The sequence below is a fragment of the Sander lucioperca genome, chromosome 4 (assembly GCF_008315115.2).
Source record: "Sander lucioperca isolate FBNREF2018 chromosome 4, SLUC_FBN_1.2, whole genome shotgun sequence".
In the NCBI taxonomy this organism is placed as follows: domain Eukaryota; kingdom Metazoa; phylum Chordata; class Actinopteri; order Perciformes; family Percidae; genus Sander; species Sander lucioperca.
The window spans coordinates 4,110,866-4,127,595 of NC_050176.1; the positions used below are offsets into that span (position 1 = coordinate 4,110,866).

The 16,730-nt window shown below is 42.9% G+C and overlaps 1 protein-coding gene across 3 annotated transcripts in view; it reads left to right on the forward strand.

Moving 5' to 3' along the window:
* si:dkey-237i9.1 (SEC14-like protein 1) overlaps positions 1-16,730 on the forward strand; it is a 41,194-nt gene that overhangs the window by 941 nt on the left and 23,523 nt on the right. For all 3 annotated transcript variants that reach the window (XM_036000332.1, XM_031284591.2, XM_036000333.1), the window contains one exon: positions 810-899. In XM_036000332.1, the coding sequence (XP_035856225.1) occupies positions 810-899 (90 nt within the window). The remainder of the gene's footprint in view (positions 1-809; positions 900-16,730) is intronic.

The following is a 16,730-nucleotide window of genomic DNA, read 5'->3' on the forward strand; positions in this document are numbered from 1 at the left end:
CTGTAAGTAGTGCTGGGACTTTAGCTCACACCCCTACTTGCAGTCATGTTCCCATCACTGCATTGCAGGAGTTACAGACATGTATCAGCATGCTGAACAAACACAGCGTTTGAAGTTCAAGCCACACTTTGCACCTCCTTTTAAATTGCCTGGAGTAAGCACCATATTCTGTTTTTAAGTTGTAATTAATACATATGTGCATCTGTCTTTTAACTATTAATGCTCATGTGAGAGAGAGATTCATTTTGTTCCCTCCATGTGTCATCCTGTTCTCTAGCCTCTGCTTCAGCATGTGGAATGTGCTGTTTACATTATAAAGATAGTCTTTTTTATCATCAGGTAGAGTGAAAGTGTGTAAAGAGACAGTAGATGGACTTAGCTTAGTTATTTTCCCAGTAGGTTGCAGTGAAAAGCCATTGCAGTGGTACAGTCTCTGTTTGATAAATGAGCGGGACATGCTGCATCCATTGATCACTGACATCCTCGGTCATGGCTCAGGAGAGTTCCCTTCTGCAGCCCATCACTGTACATGATTTTCTAGTTCTTAGGGCTGCTTGCCATCACACACACACACACACACACACACACACACACACATGCAAGCAAGCACCTGGTATCATTCAAGCAGTGAGCCAAAACACACCTTTACCTAATTACACGCTGAGTCTCCTGTTGTAGGGCCAGATGCTATAATTCTGTAATTTTGGCACTCAGTCAGCTTACATTTTAGATTTCTTTTTCTTTCACAAATGCCTGTGATCAAAGCGTGTTCTTTCTTTTCTGATTGATTTATTCTTATTTCTGTTCAGGTTGTTGGTGTTACTGCAATCCCCACCATGGTGCAGAAGTACCAGTCACCCGTGCGGGTGTACAAGCATCCCTTTGAGCTGGTGATGGCGGTAAGTGTCTCTACCTGTATTTGCAGTCAACATTCTGTCCACATGAATATTGCATGCCATAGATGCAGAGTTATGTAATGTTGGCGTGTTGGCGCGTAAGAGGTCACCATCAGAAGGTAGGGATTGAATTACACACCTTGCATGTGATTGGCTCACAGATTCAAAATGCGGTTGCTGATGGCAAACTGCAGTGCACACTAGGACTGTACGATTTGAAGCTGAAGACACGAAAGCGGAGAAAGGGGGGGAATGACATGCAGCATAGTGCCGCAGGTCGGAGCCGACCCCGCAGCCGCTGCATCGAGGAGTAATCCTCTATATATGGGCGCGCACTTTACCAGATGAGCTACCCAGGCGCCCTAATTGCGATGATTCTGACTGATATTTAAATTGTGATATGATTCATGCATGATGTGAGGATCTGTACCAAACAAAGATTTGTAGGCCAGGACATTTCTGCAGCACCTGAATATTTGACATTTCACCTTTTTACTTTTAACAAATATTGCGCCTTCTGTGATTTGAGTATTGCACTAGTCTATATTGGGATTTCCATAAAATCCAGATACATTTTTCAGCTCTAGTGCACACATTTGACTTCATGTCCACACATCGGCATTCTAATGTCAACGGCTACTTTGAATTAGGTGTTGGCTATCTGCACTGTCAATGTTGTGTTAGTGATGTGCATGACGTGCAGCAACACCGCTGTGAGAGTGGCTTCTGATAAGCAGTGACAACATAAGCTTATAGAAAAGTTCCTAGTAGAAATATTAAAACCATTACAGATAAAATATATGATTACATGAACAGACTTAGAGCTTTTTGAGTTGCTTGCAAGTGTGAACACACTAACAGCAAATAACCTACTAAAACAGGCCAGTGATTAACTAGCTAGAATGATAACCGTGTAAATAAAGGTGTTATCCCCATGCGGCACACACCACGCACACATTTTCTTTATGTCACATGAGCTACTGAAACCACGTACTCCATCGTGCTTCCTGCCATCTCAAGGTTTAAGATGTGTTGGTTGTTCGCAGAGGTGTAGAACCATTGTGCTGTACATCTGCACACTCAGCATCTAAATATACAACACAGCTGTGCTCTTATGTCAAGCAGTGGTTCCAGCTCAGATTCGGTCTAAAAAATTCAGTGCCTTGCAAGACTTTTAGCGTCCGCCTTGCTGTGAGTTGTCGTTCACTTTCAAGCACGAGTTCCCATGTTGAGTGCAAAAAGACTGTAGATTTGCATGTCCCTCTCTTTCCTTTTTGCTCTTTTTTTTTAAGTTGCCTTCTCAGCTGTGTTACTAGTGCCATCTATGCTTTCCATCCCTAACTTTTGGAATTTCACTGGCTAAATGCTCCAGCAAATGGAAAACACTAACTTAATGTAGTCTATGACAACACTGGGACTAGAAGACAATAAGAGAATAGATTTTCTACTTATGTTTTACACCATATCTCTGTATCGTTTAAGTGAACTACAATCTTACAGTGGATGTATACTCAGCAATGTTTTGACCTCAACTGCTGTTTGTCAGTGATGTGGTATTAGTGCACGCCTGCAGAGTCCTGGCCCGATTACAGAACTGCCGATTTCAGCCAAACAGGCGAACTAGTCAAAGACACTTTATTGCTGTGCTGATCATTTCAGCAATATCCTGCTTCATTCATTTAAATGACCTCTATACACCAGGAAGTCAGTTGGGAATTACTTCCTTTCAACAGCCAAGTAGCCTATTTTTTACACGCCAGGTTTCAGACAGACAGGTGCAGTTTTCTTTCAATGGAAATCAGCTTTCTATACCGGCAAGAACAAGGATGCATGGAGACTCAGGCTACATTCACACATAAGCCGTTTTTTTGTTTAGAAAAAGCATATCTTTTGCTAGGTTTACGTCTCATGTCCACACTACTCCGGCGTTTCAGAGCCCCTAAAAGGGAGACATTTGGAAAGGATTAGGCAATGGTTATGGTTGAAGACGACAGTCGCAGCGCTGCCTTGAAGGCTTAGTTGGGGGCTTAAAACACCATCGAGCCAGCACAGCAGCTGAGCAGAACGATAGCAAATAGGGCAACTCGGGCAGTCCACTAACTTGTTGCTCTCTCTAATATAACCAATATAAGCTGCTCTGTTTAGGCTACAAAACGTGCATGCAGGCTGAAATTCAACCGCTCGGTTTTGTTGGGATAAAGCTATAAAGCAGAAGGAATATCCGCTAATGTGCAATAGTAAGCGCACAGAATATGGTACACGCACATAGCAGAGCTTGCAAACTGTGGCTTTTTTGTCGACAACGCGAATGTTGTCAGCATGACTCACTGGAAATCCAAAATACTTTCACACACTTCAGTGAAAGAGGAAGGGGCTCAAGTTCTGTCGATGGGTCTCCAGCGTCTGCAGTTTCCATGCTATCTTTTGACTGGCTGTAGCTAGGTTACAGGAGGTTGACTGACTCGCAGCACTTCAACACGTGTGTTTTTTTCCGCTTGACAAGCCGACCGGACGTGACATGGGGGCGTGGCAGTATCGACGATTCCATTTTTTAATTCGATATTCAAGATTGTGACTTAATTTCAAACTTTGACACCCTTACATACTAGTTAGTAACAGTTCCACCTCGATGTCGGTCCAAGCAAATAAATCCCTGGTCTTACTTTTGGCCATTGTTATCCAAAATTTTAAACCGCATAACGACGCTAGAAATCTACTTCCTGTTTACACTGGCACACAGAGCTGATGAGATTTATTTCTTAGGTATCGAAATTTGGTATTGAATGACGAGGCATTTTTCGATCCTCGATACTAAGGAGGCAATTCGGTCGGTGCCTGAAAAGTATCCAAATCGGCACCCAGCCCTAGGTATGAGTTGTCAGATGTGTTAATATGGACGGAGACCATTTCTGATACGGAGCCTAAATGCTTGTGTGAACACAAATCGTTTTATTTTTTTTATTTTTTCAAAATGCTGTTGAGAAATGGAAATGTATTAGTGTTGATGTAGCCTAAATCTCATTAGCAGAAGCTGGATTGAGCTCTGGGCAAACGGATGGCTATAAATAGAGGGCTGGTACCTACACCTGGGTCTAAGCATGCATCCAAAGGGGGGAACAGTAATAATAGCAAAGCAGACTTAAACGATTTGTAAGCTGGAGATGACCCACTTCATGGGGTTTTTGTACATGGGATAGGCTTACTTTTGCAAAACAAAAAAATGGGAGTAGCCCTAGGTGTTTTTAAACTAGGGCAGCAACAGATAAAGTGTGTGTTAAAAGTTGGATACAGAATTTTTGTTTGTTTTGTATGATATAATAGTCAGAATCGAAAGGGACTTTTTGACTTAATAACTGGCTAAAATAACAGTTCAGTCATTTTGAGAGCAAGAATGGTGCATTTGGGTTCTTTCCCTTCTCGTGACTTTTCTCTGCAGTGAGTTTTTTTTTTTGCAGACACTGCAAAGCAGACTTGATGGTGCGTCAGAACACTTGCTAGTTCTTTTTTTATTAAAAACCCAGTGAAATCTCTCCTCTGTCATTTCCCCTATAGCCAGGGCTGTCACCATTGCAGCATGGTAGACAAATAACATAAAAAAGTCCTGCATTTGTGAAAAACCATCAGGGAGCATTGATACAGTGTACTGTTTATCTACTGTGTTAACAAGAATCAGCTTATTTATGTCAAGAAGACAACTTTCACTTTTCAATGTGTATAGGGTTGCAGCTATTTAATCTATTAATATCTATTAATCGAGTAATCGGATAAGAAATACTTTTGCTTTATAGTAAACAGCAATAGTAAATATGTTTATATTTTTTATTGCCAAATCACATACAATAACAGGGATAGATGCTAATATTTTTAAGCACAGCCGCATGGGCCACCAAGACCCTTAAAAAAAATCATTTTTGGTGGCCCAAATGTTAATCGTTTTCACCCCCTTCCCCTTCTTGCCTCTGGCTCTTTGCACTGGATATGCAAACGAGCTGTTCACTAACCCAAGGGTAAATGTGACTGTACAAAGCTTACATCAGGTCCATTCAACTATACTGTTCTGGAGGCCACATTTTCAGAAGCCTAGTACTGAATGAGGAGAAAGAATAAAGAATGCAGACATCACCGGCATGGTCCGATGACGTCATTCACGTGCATATTAAGTAGCCATGCTCCAGGGGGGGAGGGGCTCGTTTGTCTCCGGCAGCAGCTAAGTTTCCAAAGATTAGTAGCAAACTAATAAACAGTTAAGACTACAAACCGACAGCTTTCATTTTAGCTTGTTTGTAAAACATCGCTATTTGCAGAGTTGCATGCTGTAGTTGTGTAAAACAGCGCGGTGGACGCGAGCAGCAGGTGTTTATGTTGCCTTGTGTCGAGTTCGTTCCGTGGAATGGATGAGTACACTGGACGTTTTCTACTGAGATGATGTAGCAGCATGTTTGCAGCTTTAAATGATCCCAAACTTTCTGTCGTTTTCTCTCGCCTGTCTCTTCTCTTAGACCCTCACTATTTTCGCTGTCTTCCTTCATTTGTAATCTGCGCCGTCTGTCTTGTGTCCACAGAAGCGTCAGCCCGTTGTGCGCTAGTAATAACCATCCGTGTGGAAACACAGTGAGCTGGACAACGTTAGTTACATTGATTAAACGAAGCTTCGAGGCAAAGAATTTTGCATCGAGGATTTTTTGTAATCAAATTATTCGAGTAACTCGAGGAATCGTTGCAGCACTAAATGTGTACATATTGTGCAGGCAGGCCAAGGCATTATGTTGAGTAGTTCCAAAATAATTTGCACATTATTTTAGTGTGGAATAGCTTATTTTTCAACCTTGTTATTATTCCCTTCAGTTCCTCTGTCAGAGGCTTCTGAAATATTTGCCAGTAATGGCTTCTCCCTTATATTTGACATTTTGCTTTGAGGAATTTGGTGTTCTCTCTCCACTTGACTCTGTTGTTTCGATACTGTCAGTTTTTTGAAATGCCCATTAAGGCTGGGACGGTATGGATTTTTTTCTTAGCGCGATTGAAAAGCAAGAAATTCCCACGGTAGAGCGGTATAGCGCAACCCCATTACAAGAGTAGCGTAAGTTAGAGCGAGAATGGCAGGGTGCCTTAAGTGAGTGACGTCAGTGCCCGTGTGGAGAGCAAGGAGAGCGAGCGGTAACGGAGAGTAGCGTATGAGTGCCGCTGAGGAAAAGAGAGAGGAAAAAGAGATAGCAAAGTTGATGTAAAGTGAGTTAAAAGTGAACAATAAAACAACAAGCTTGAGCTTCTCAAGACACGGTGGCTTCATCTATTGTCAATACTGCCGGTAAAGTAAATGGTGTTACCCTTGAATAAACATCGGCTTAAACCTTACAACATATGTTGCAGCCTGAGTGCAGCCCGTCTAGCAGCTGAGTCGAGCGACTCGGCAGTCCGCTAACTTGTTGCTCTCTCTTCCAATATAAGCCGCTATGTTTTAGGCTACCAAACATGCATGCAGGCTGAAATTCAACCGTGCCGTTTTGTCGGGATAAAGCTATACAACAACAGAAGGAAACTCTGTTAGCTGCTAGGCTAATGTGCAATGGTAAACACTGCAGCTGTAACGTTAATGTGTCTACCTCAGCTGAGAATGGAGAAATGTCTTTGCCTTTCCTAAAGGAAAGGCAAAGACATTTCTCCGATACAAGACATTACACAGGTAGGCTTCTTTCGCATGTAGGCCTAATAGTCAACACGGATGGAATGGTATTACGTGTCATGGAACATTGCGCTCCTCAACTCGCGAAAGGTCAGATTTGCTCCATCTTTTGATGATAAGTTTTGTTTAGAAAACCTTGAATCCATGTCATTAGAATCAATAAATCCATGTCATTAGACACAACGTGCAGACATGTGCAGGCCAATGTTCTTTTGCCGTGATGACGGTGACGAGCTCGGACCCGCGGTAGGTGTCACGTGACTGCGGTAATGCGGTAACCGTCCCAGCCCTAATACCCATTTACTCTTCTGAGGGTGCAAACCAAGGCTCTACATTCCTCTGTTAAAGCCGTTAAATGCATTCAGCCTCTCCTAACTTGGCATTAAAGAGCCCCTCGGCTCACTGACAGGTGTTATCTAAGTATGTGACCAACCTACACCGCTGAGTGTACTGTTGCATAAGGCGCTGACGCACCCGGCAGAGGACCAAGCACTAGTGGCGCTGAAGGCCGACTCTGGTGTCTCCTCGTGTCTCCTCGCATCTCCTTGCGTCGCCTTGCGACTCCTCGCGTCTCCTCGCGTCGCCTCGCGTCTCCTTGTGTTGCCTCACGTCTCCTTGTGTCGCCTCACGTCTTCTTGTGTCGCTTCGCGTCTACCCGTGTCGCCTCATGTCTCCTCGTGTCGTCTCACATCTCCTCGTGTCGTCTCGCGTCTACCCGTGTCGCCTCACGTGTCCTGACATCCCCTGTGTCTTGGCCAAAAATAAGCACTTGAACACACCGCAAAGACTTCAGTCGACGGCCAACTAGCACGTGCGTTCTGCGTGAGAGGAAGAAACTATATATGCCAGCAGGCAGCGGTAATCTATTCCTCATTCAAAAAAGGGAAACCGGATATGTAAACCGTTGCTATGATACATACAACAAAAACAGCGTTTGCCCGAATCAGCCAGCGGCAGCACAGAGCCTACGTCCCTCTGCTTCACTCAGCGGAGGCTGGGATGGCTAACCAGATTGTCCATCTCCCGGGCTGTCATCCGTTCTCTCGGCGAAGAAGTCTCTCTGCGGTTTGGAAGGCGGAGAGACCAAGCAGCCCGCTTGCAGCTGCTGGCTAGTTAGCTTGCTTGCTAATTCCGCAGCATGCTTTTATGCTACATCGACTACAGAAAATGAGAGAGAAATAAGGGGTCTACGGTCTTTAAATTCAGTTTTACGGTATAGGACAATATTTTATTATTATTTTTTTTTGTCATGTGTAGGTATGTAGATCTTTTAAAAGACATGCTAATGGTGAAATACATACCTAACTTTGCACGTTTTTCTTTTTATGTACTTATTCACTTAAGCTGAATAGCCAATCGGAAAGATTCCTTTGACTGGCGTCTCCGACACTGAATTCAACACGTTGAATCGGCCGAACAGAAGCGGACGAGGTTCGACACACCGCAAAAACTAGGCCGACGGACGCCTGCCATCTCCTTGGTGTGTCGACACCTTAAGTCATGCCCAGATCTCAGATGCCCTTCAGCTGTTTTTGTTCTGCAGTGTTTACTCTATCTCGCTCGGAACATGTCATTCTCAGTTTTCCCAGTGCTGACGACTTTCTGGCAGAGTTGACACTTGAGTAATTTGTGTTTTTAACTGTACCATTTATGACATACGTTCTCTTAGTCCATTTGACTAAGCATTGACTTTAATGGAAATCAAGTTTAATTTTTTAGTATGCACCCGTGTTTAGCACACATAATAAGCAAAAGCAACAAGTTAAACAGGATACTAACCATTAGCACCCTTGCATCATCGGGTGGTGTTGCTATACTTGATTTGATTTTGGCTAGTGTTTAAGGGCTGTACAAATAGACTTGACAGGACTAGACGTGGCACTTAATTAAAGATTTCACTGTAACGTTTCACTGAGTGATTTATTGCAGAAACGCCTGACGTTGAGGATCGCATGTCACTTAAGAGGCCAGCTCCTTAAAGTACTGACTAGATTAGAATAGCGCCCGATTGAAACGCACACCACAGCACCTTCAGTATGCCCTAATAGGACACTTCCTTTGTAGATAAAGTTAACTCAGGCGCAGATTTTAGAAGGGTGAGACAGTTGTTGACTAACAGCTGACTGTGTTTGTTTGAGCTGCCAAAAAGCACCCAAACCCCTCTGTATTAGCATTGACCTTGATAGCCTTTATACTGCTCCACAAAGTTGGTCTGTTTTTTGTTTTTTTTTAGGGGCTGTAGTCACTAAAGTAAGGAGGTACAGCAGCAGATAGTTTAAAAGAAAACACACACAGTCTCAGCCACAGTGGTCCCTTGAGTGTGCTGCAGCATCTCAATAACAGGAAATGTAGTCGATGCTGTTGCCACTATTATCGCAGCAGTCCAGTCTCAGAGCCTCTAATCTGTCCTCGTGGGAGTCACAGAGGAATGTCAAAAGCACAACACAATACCCCTCTCGCTGTTGTTTCAGGCCCGAGGGGACAGTTGCCTCTGGAACACATCCACAGATGAGAATTGACTTCAGTAGCCACAAGATGAATAAACAACTGTCTGACCCTGGAATGGTAACTGCTAACTCAATGCCTAAAAGACAGTAACTATATCTTAAGTCCCTCAACTCCCAGATAAGCATGCTGCAGCGAGGGTATTACATGAGTCAAAGCCTATCACAGCCTTACCTGCTCCATGGAAACGTATGGCCTGTGGCTAATCCACAAGGACAAAGCGCTTTGGGTCTGCCCCTGTCCTAGTAGAGTTTCTACACAGGAAAGAACAGGATGTGCCGTGTAATACCTTCTGAACACCGTCAACATTAGGGGACGTTTCCATCTTTGTGACTAAATTCTCTTCATCAGTGGCAGCAACACAAACGAATACATATACTTGAGATACTAATCGTTTTCATGGCAAAAGAGTCTGCAAATCGCAATCGTGTCATTGGTTGGCAAAGCCTTGTAATGTTGAAAAACTCAAAAGCAGGTTTAGTAACTAGAGAACTCAAAACCAAAGGAATTGAGATACAGAGCAGGAATACATATAACTAACAGAAATGGCACAAGCAAATCGACAAAAGTGAAGAGAATGAAAAGGGAGAGGCAGAGTGACACAGACTGTTGGGCCCTCATTAGGCTGAGTTCCGCCTGCCAACACAGTGTCCTCTGGGCAACAACTGTGCAACTTCAGATTCTCTGAATTTCAGTGTTCCCTTTTTTTGCGGGGCCCACTCGCACTGTTTAACTCCAAGGTGAAAGCAAATGGTGTATGGGTGCGCTGGACACACCTACTTCTCAGACCGACTGAAACCTGTTGTTTGCTCTAGAACAAGTTGTTACCAACGGCTCCTTAATGAGGCCCTCAGTGTATTACTGAACATGATTGTTTCCTATAATCCAGGGTTGCAAGAACTGCTCCGTCACAGTGTACAAGTTGCTTGCACTTCAACAACTCCCAAGCGTTGTCCAAAATGTATTGAAAAGATATAGATGTAATCATTTCCAAAAATCACGTTTTTATTTTACGAAATATTCTGCTTCAATCCCTATTTGTTGGCGTTTTAAACACTTTTTTACGGCTTACAAAAACAGTTTTCTCTCCCGCTTGCCACACTCAAAGGAAGGCACACACCTGTATTAATGGGGCAGTCTAGCAGCAACGGCACAATAAATTACATTTATGTAACCGTACAACAAAAAATCTATTTGGGCTCTAACACTATTATAGTAAATTACCTAAGACATTACAAAAAAAGATGATATTGATCTAACTCATGTAATCTGATCTGTAATCTGTTCGAGGATTTTTATTTTTAGGCTGACATCGTAAAACAGGAGACAGACATCCAGAGCTTCTTTCGAAAAACCTCATTGGAAGTTTTGATTGTGAAAAATAATTTCGCTACAGCCCTAAAGTGTTGTGAACTGTGTTCAACTGCATCATCTCTCTCAAAAACTGCTTCATGAAAGGAAACGTTTAAGAGACAATCTGAGCCCACCATCATGCAAAACGGAAATAAGAACATTTTCTTCAAGGAGGCACGAGCGTCCAGTTAGTATGCATTTCCGTGTCTGTTTTGCCTGCTGTTTGATTAGATAACAGCACCAAAACCCAGCTGTTTCAAGACAACTACAGCTAATGTGCCAGGTTGGATTTTTTGAGTAGAGATACTTTTCGCTGATGCACTTAAGTCCTAATGCGCTAAATGTGTCTTCTTTTGCACCACGAAATACTTTAAGCTCCCTGTGCCTCCTATAACTGTCTTGATGTGTATCTGATGCCACCACATTGTTTTGTGCCCGCTTACTGCAGAGCCAGTGTTTCTAAACGTGGCTCATCCTGCTATCCCCCTTCTCTCTGTCTAGCCTGGCTAAGTGCAGAGCTGCCCTGCCAGGGTGACTTCCTGTTCCGTCATGTCCTGACCCACTTGCGGCCAGGTCTGGTTAAGTCTTTTGCAAGCCAAATTCCGTTGTTGTAATCCATCTGCGAGCTGCTGGCTTGTCGGTCGCTTATATCACCCTAATGGTCTCATGTCAGGAGGCGTGCACGTCAAAAAGCAAAGATTCACCTTCATGTCAGCCTTGCCTGAATGGAGAAATTGGGTCGTTTTATTCACACAATCGTTTTTTTGTTTTTTTTTATTTCGTCATGGAAACGTGGTCCATTGGGGAAAAAAAAAAAGAGCACGGAGAAATAGAATGAATCTTGATTACGCTTCATTCAGGCTCGTTATTCAGACGCAGCTCCTCAAGGGAGATTTAAAGCAGCTATATTATGCTCATTTTCAGGTTCATAATTGTATTTTAAGGTTGTACCAGAATAAGTTTACATGGTTTAATTTAAGTATGCCCAGTAGCTCAGATGTAGATCATGTCAGCTAGCTAGCTCCATAGACAGTAAAAAGGCTGTTTCTACAACTTCGGTCAGTTACAAGGCAGGATTAGCTGGGAGACTTCTAAATGAGGGCGCACATGTAAGTAGTTCTTTTGTAGATTATGGTGAACTTGTGTGTGTTGTAGCAGTGCTTTGCTATTGAGAACGAGGTAGCATGCTAGCGTTAGCATGCTAGCATTAGCATGCTAACGCTAAAGCTACGAGCTAATGGTTGCGGTTAGCCTGCTTGTTTCGGCTTGTGACGTCACAAGCCGTGCCGATTTTGAACAGCTCACCCAGAGACTGAAGGCAGGACACATTCAGAAACCGTATCTCACTCTAAACAGCATGGATGGATTTTTTTCAAAGTTTGTATGTGTGTGGAAGCACCAGAGACACAACATAACACCCCAAATCCCAGAAAAAGTGATTTTTTCATAATATGGGCACTTTAATATCAGGAAGGAATCTTAGAATTTCTGCTCCAGTGAAGTAGTTGCTGATTTACTCTTTATGTATGTTCTTTTTCCGTTAGCTTTTCCCAGCATTGCACCTGTCTGTTCTGATTCAGAGAATTTCCGTCCACTCTTTGTGAATGAATCTGCCAGAGCTTTGCCTGCAGTGTGTAATTCACTTAGTCGGCTAGATGCTCTTTGCCAAAAACAATGAAGAGTTATGGCCTGCTTTGGGGAGAGCAGCTTATCGTCCAGCATGCTGCTTCAAACAGCATTAATAAATTACTGTACCCCCACCCCCCACCCCACCACCACCACCACCACGTGACTCTCTGAGCCTATGAGAAAAATTCTGCCGCTGATTTCATTCACTGATCACCAGGACACTCATTCAACCTCTTTTCCTGCTGCAAGGTCGAGATGCAGCCCCAGCAGCCCCCCTCCCCCAGTCTGCTTTGCTCTGCCAGACACTGATGAATGTGTTCGCTCATACTCTTACACAGTGACCCTGTAGCGTATTTTACACTGCAACCCTGCTACAGTGTGGCAATGGATAGTGACTCAGATCTATGCGGCAGCTGTGTGACGTTAATAGGAGTGTGTATAGTATACTCTGACAGCCTTTGCATGGACGTGTATGCTTGCTGCCATGTTTTTTCTGATAATGTGTGGTCTTTTTGTTAGGGCTGATTTCCTCTTGTTTTCAGCTTGCGTTTGTAAAATGTATAGCAAGGCTAGGTTTGCCTTTCTTTAAGTGCAATTCAAGGCACAAAAAAATATGTTTATCCAAAAAGAGTGTTTTCCCACAAATGGAAGGTGACACTAACTTTTGTGAGACAGGACTACTTTGCAGTTTGCAGGGAGATCTTTTGATACGACTGTGAATAGTAGGTGACAAACAGCCCCCACATGCAGCTTTATTATCCTTTCCTATTATATACGTATATCGTTTCTTTTCCCTTCAGCTTTGTTTGCATCTCAACCCCGTACTCACACACAGAGCTGTCCATTAATCTTTAAAGTGATCAGAAATTTCCAGTAATCCTGTCCCACCAGCAGCATTTACAGAAACCATTAAATAAAAGGTTCACCACAGTTAGGGGTGGGCGATATGGCTAAAAGATCATATCCGATTTAAAAAATAAATAAATAAATAAATAAATAAATAAAAAATAAAAAATGGGCAGGATAGCAATCCACGATCTTATTTCAATTCTTTTATATCTTGGTTTTCTCCAAATTACTGAACAGTACAACAAAACTAATTTCCTTATTTAAAAAAGTATAGCCCTAAAGGTAACAACACACCACAAATTCCGTTCTCAAATTTTTATTATTAAATACTTCTTTAAGAAGCCTCGTAAAGGGTTCTGTACTCGACATTCAGAACATTAATATAGCAACAAACTAATATTTACTCTGTAAAATCCTGGCCTATAGCTAATGGAGTAATAGTGTTCTGAATAGGGTTGGGTACCGAAACCCGGTGCCTAAACGACCGCTATCTACCAGACCGAATAGCAACGAGGATTTGAGAGATTTCGTTCGGTGCCCAGCCCTACCGCTTCCCATTAATTTCTACGGGACCAGCCGTGCAATACATTCTGGTTTTTACATTCTGGTGTCGCGGGGACTTTAAAGAAGCACGGTGTCCAGTCGCCCACTCCTTAATTGCATACAGTTCGATCCAGGCTACTCTATGCAAATGAGGAGCAGGCAGCTCAGCTCGCCGCCTTTCAAAAGCTGACGGAAATGTTTTTAAAAGACAGCTTCAGCAACTGCGTAACCTATTTCTCCCATGAAATGTTTTCAGAAACACATTTCGGTGAACTAGTTTAGTAAAATAAGAGATCGTATTTGAAACGAGCCGCCGTGTAGGTCCGTTTTGAAATCCGTGAACAGACAGTCCCACGTGACGCGTTTGTCCAATCAGGTGCAGCCATCACAGTTGCAGGAGGGTGTAGCCTGTCTTCTTCGCTTGTCTGTAGTCAGTGAAAAGTAACTGATAACTGCTATTGGCTACTAGCGCGCAATGCTGGGTTGCGGGGCGATCCCTTTCATAAAACACCTTTATGGACACGTACCATAAGCCTTACTCCAGAAAAAAAAGATGTATATAGTTCAGAATTTCCTGTTCTTACTGTAATGACTTTTTGATACCTGACAGATGGCCACCCTACTGCTTTGTATTCCCTGGTGCACACATATATCCAGTCATGCATGCCCTACCTAGCACTGCAATTTAGCATATTGTAGTTCCAGGCAGTTCTGCCATTACAATGCACACTGTGGCAGTGAGATCACTGGTAGGAGAGAAGTGGGTGGTATGGCATGCAGAGACCAAACGCTCTATTGTTGCATTGGTTCAATGAGGGAGCTTGTTCTCTCTCCTACCCCACATTCAGTGTACACCTAAGCTCAAATGCATAGGGACCTGATGGGGGTGGAGAAACTTTTCATCCTGCCTGTCTTTAGGTAGCGCTATGATTACCCTTGATTTACCATGACAAACCTTTTCCAACACACTGACCTACATCTCTCTCTCTTTAGATGCGTCAGCAGCTCAAACCTTACATTTGTTTTAATACAGCAAATACTAATTAAGCACTCTACAAATTCATTAGTTTTCGTTACTGTTAGGGTTGGGCATCGTTTTGATTTTAACGATTCTGATTACAATTCCGATTCTTCCTTTCGATTTTGGTTCTTATCGATTCCAATTCTTTGAGAGGTGGAGTTGAAACTGGTCACGTGCCTATTTTCACAAATAAGAGGAAAGTTTTATTTTGAGTCAATGGTGGGTTGCAGTTTTACAGCTTTTTCACCGTAAAATAAAGCCACTCTAGAGAGCTGCTTACTGTGCTCCAAGGCTGCAACACAACAAGAGCCTGGCCTCTACGGAAACCAAAACTTGCGCATGTTAAATTGGGAAGCGATGATCGCCTTTGAAACCAAATCCTCTAAACGATTCCAAACGATTCCAATAAAGAAACGATTCCGATGGAATCGTAGTTTTTGAAACGGTTCCAAGTAGGAATCGGTTCTCGATGCCCAACCCTAGTTACTATACTATATCAACACTGGAGGTTGTGTCCACAGCGTTCCTGTAGCGTTGCAGTGTAACTCTGTTTAACTGGTTGGCCCAGCCATGGAGGCTCTGGATACATTACAGGATCTTTTCCCAGAAGTGGTTTCACCTACTTATGCTCACACAAGCGGCTCCCTATGCAAATGCTCTGTCCGTTCAAAAAAAAGCTTCCTGTGTCATAGTGAAAAGCCTAATGGACCAAAGTGAGGTCCTGCTCCCATTGTTCGGGATAAAGGGATTTAACGCATGCTCTGAACAGTGTAAAGTGCACAAGTAAAAAAACACTCTTCTTGTTTTCACTATCACAAAAAGGATGAGACCTTTTCCTTCTTCTTGTTCATCACTAGTACCCCGTTAACTGGTATAGCCTGTCTGAATTGAAACCTGCTAATTCTCATGTATAAAGATATCTTAAGGAACAACTTTTTCAGCCAGTTAGAAGAAACCCAGAAGAAGCTGCCTGCTCAGTAACTTTCCTCCTGATTTCCCCCTCCTCGTCAATGACCTAGTTTGGAGTTTATAGCTTCGCTCTCTAAAATGAAAACCAGGAGGAATTTTCCCTTTCCATATGCTGCTCTTTATACCTCATTCTCTATAACCTATTGAAGTTATGTAAACAGATGCCAGCAAGGCCTTTTGGCTTTTTTGCGGACCATTATTTTCAGAAGCGGGTTGCGTGTCTGTGACAACCTGTCTCATGAATGAACGTTATATTATCTGACATTTGGCAGCGCTGGCTCACTAATCTGTAAGCCTTATAGTCTCTCAAATTTTCTTGTGATCCAGATTGTCCAAAGGACAGCATGCCAACATCCTCTTTGCGAGCAACATCGAACATGACACAGTCAGCCTGATTTGAATTATTGCCATGTACATGGTGGACAATGCCCCAAAACAACTGGGCTAGTGTGCAGGGATACAGTTCTCTTTATTGATGCCGTTTGAATCTCAGCCCCTGTAATGACGTTCCCAAGGCCCAGGGTTGCCTGAGGTGGTGGGTGGGAGCTCGTAATGATTATTGCCACTAAATGACGTCACACCCCTGCCAGCAGCACCCACCACTCAAAGCCAGGTTTGTTTGTATCTGACATCAGGGGTGGTGTATATTTGTTATTCAAAATGCATTGGGTATTTTTCAAAGGAAACTTCGATGAGCAGCTTCAGGGAAAGCCTGTGGCAGCATTCCAGATAATGTGGCCTGTTGTGGGTTGTCTGACAGTGAGTCTCATTTATCAGTGTGACTGCATGCATGTAGAACTGAAAGATGCAAAAATGTTACAGGGGATTTTGTTTTAGGAAGCTCTTGCTAACATACAGTGACGCTTGTATCTATTTTGTGTAATATTCTGGTTTATAACTAAGACCAAATGTCTAAGTCATCCTGACTCAGTTGTTTGTCCCTACACGAACAAAAGGCATAGTTTGTTCTGTATTCCAACCATTAAAATGATTGAACCTATGAAGTGTTTCTTATACAACTCTCAAGTTAGTCACTCTTCTTCTTGTGAATTCCCTCTGAATACTTGGAAATGTCGCCAGATCGTCTGCTGCGTTTCAGCTTTTCTGTGCTTTGTTTGGCAGTATGTTTTGACATCATCTCCAAGCTGTCCTAAGTATCTTAATCTTAAAGTGCCCCTGACCAAAATGTTCCCATTTACCCAGCCGCCAGAAAAGTAGGGATGTTAATGATTAACCATCAGTAATAAGAATTTTGAGTGACATGATCAGTTAAGCAGTTAAA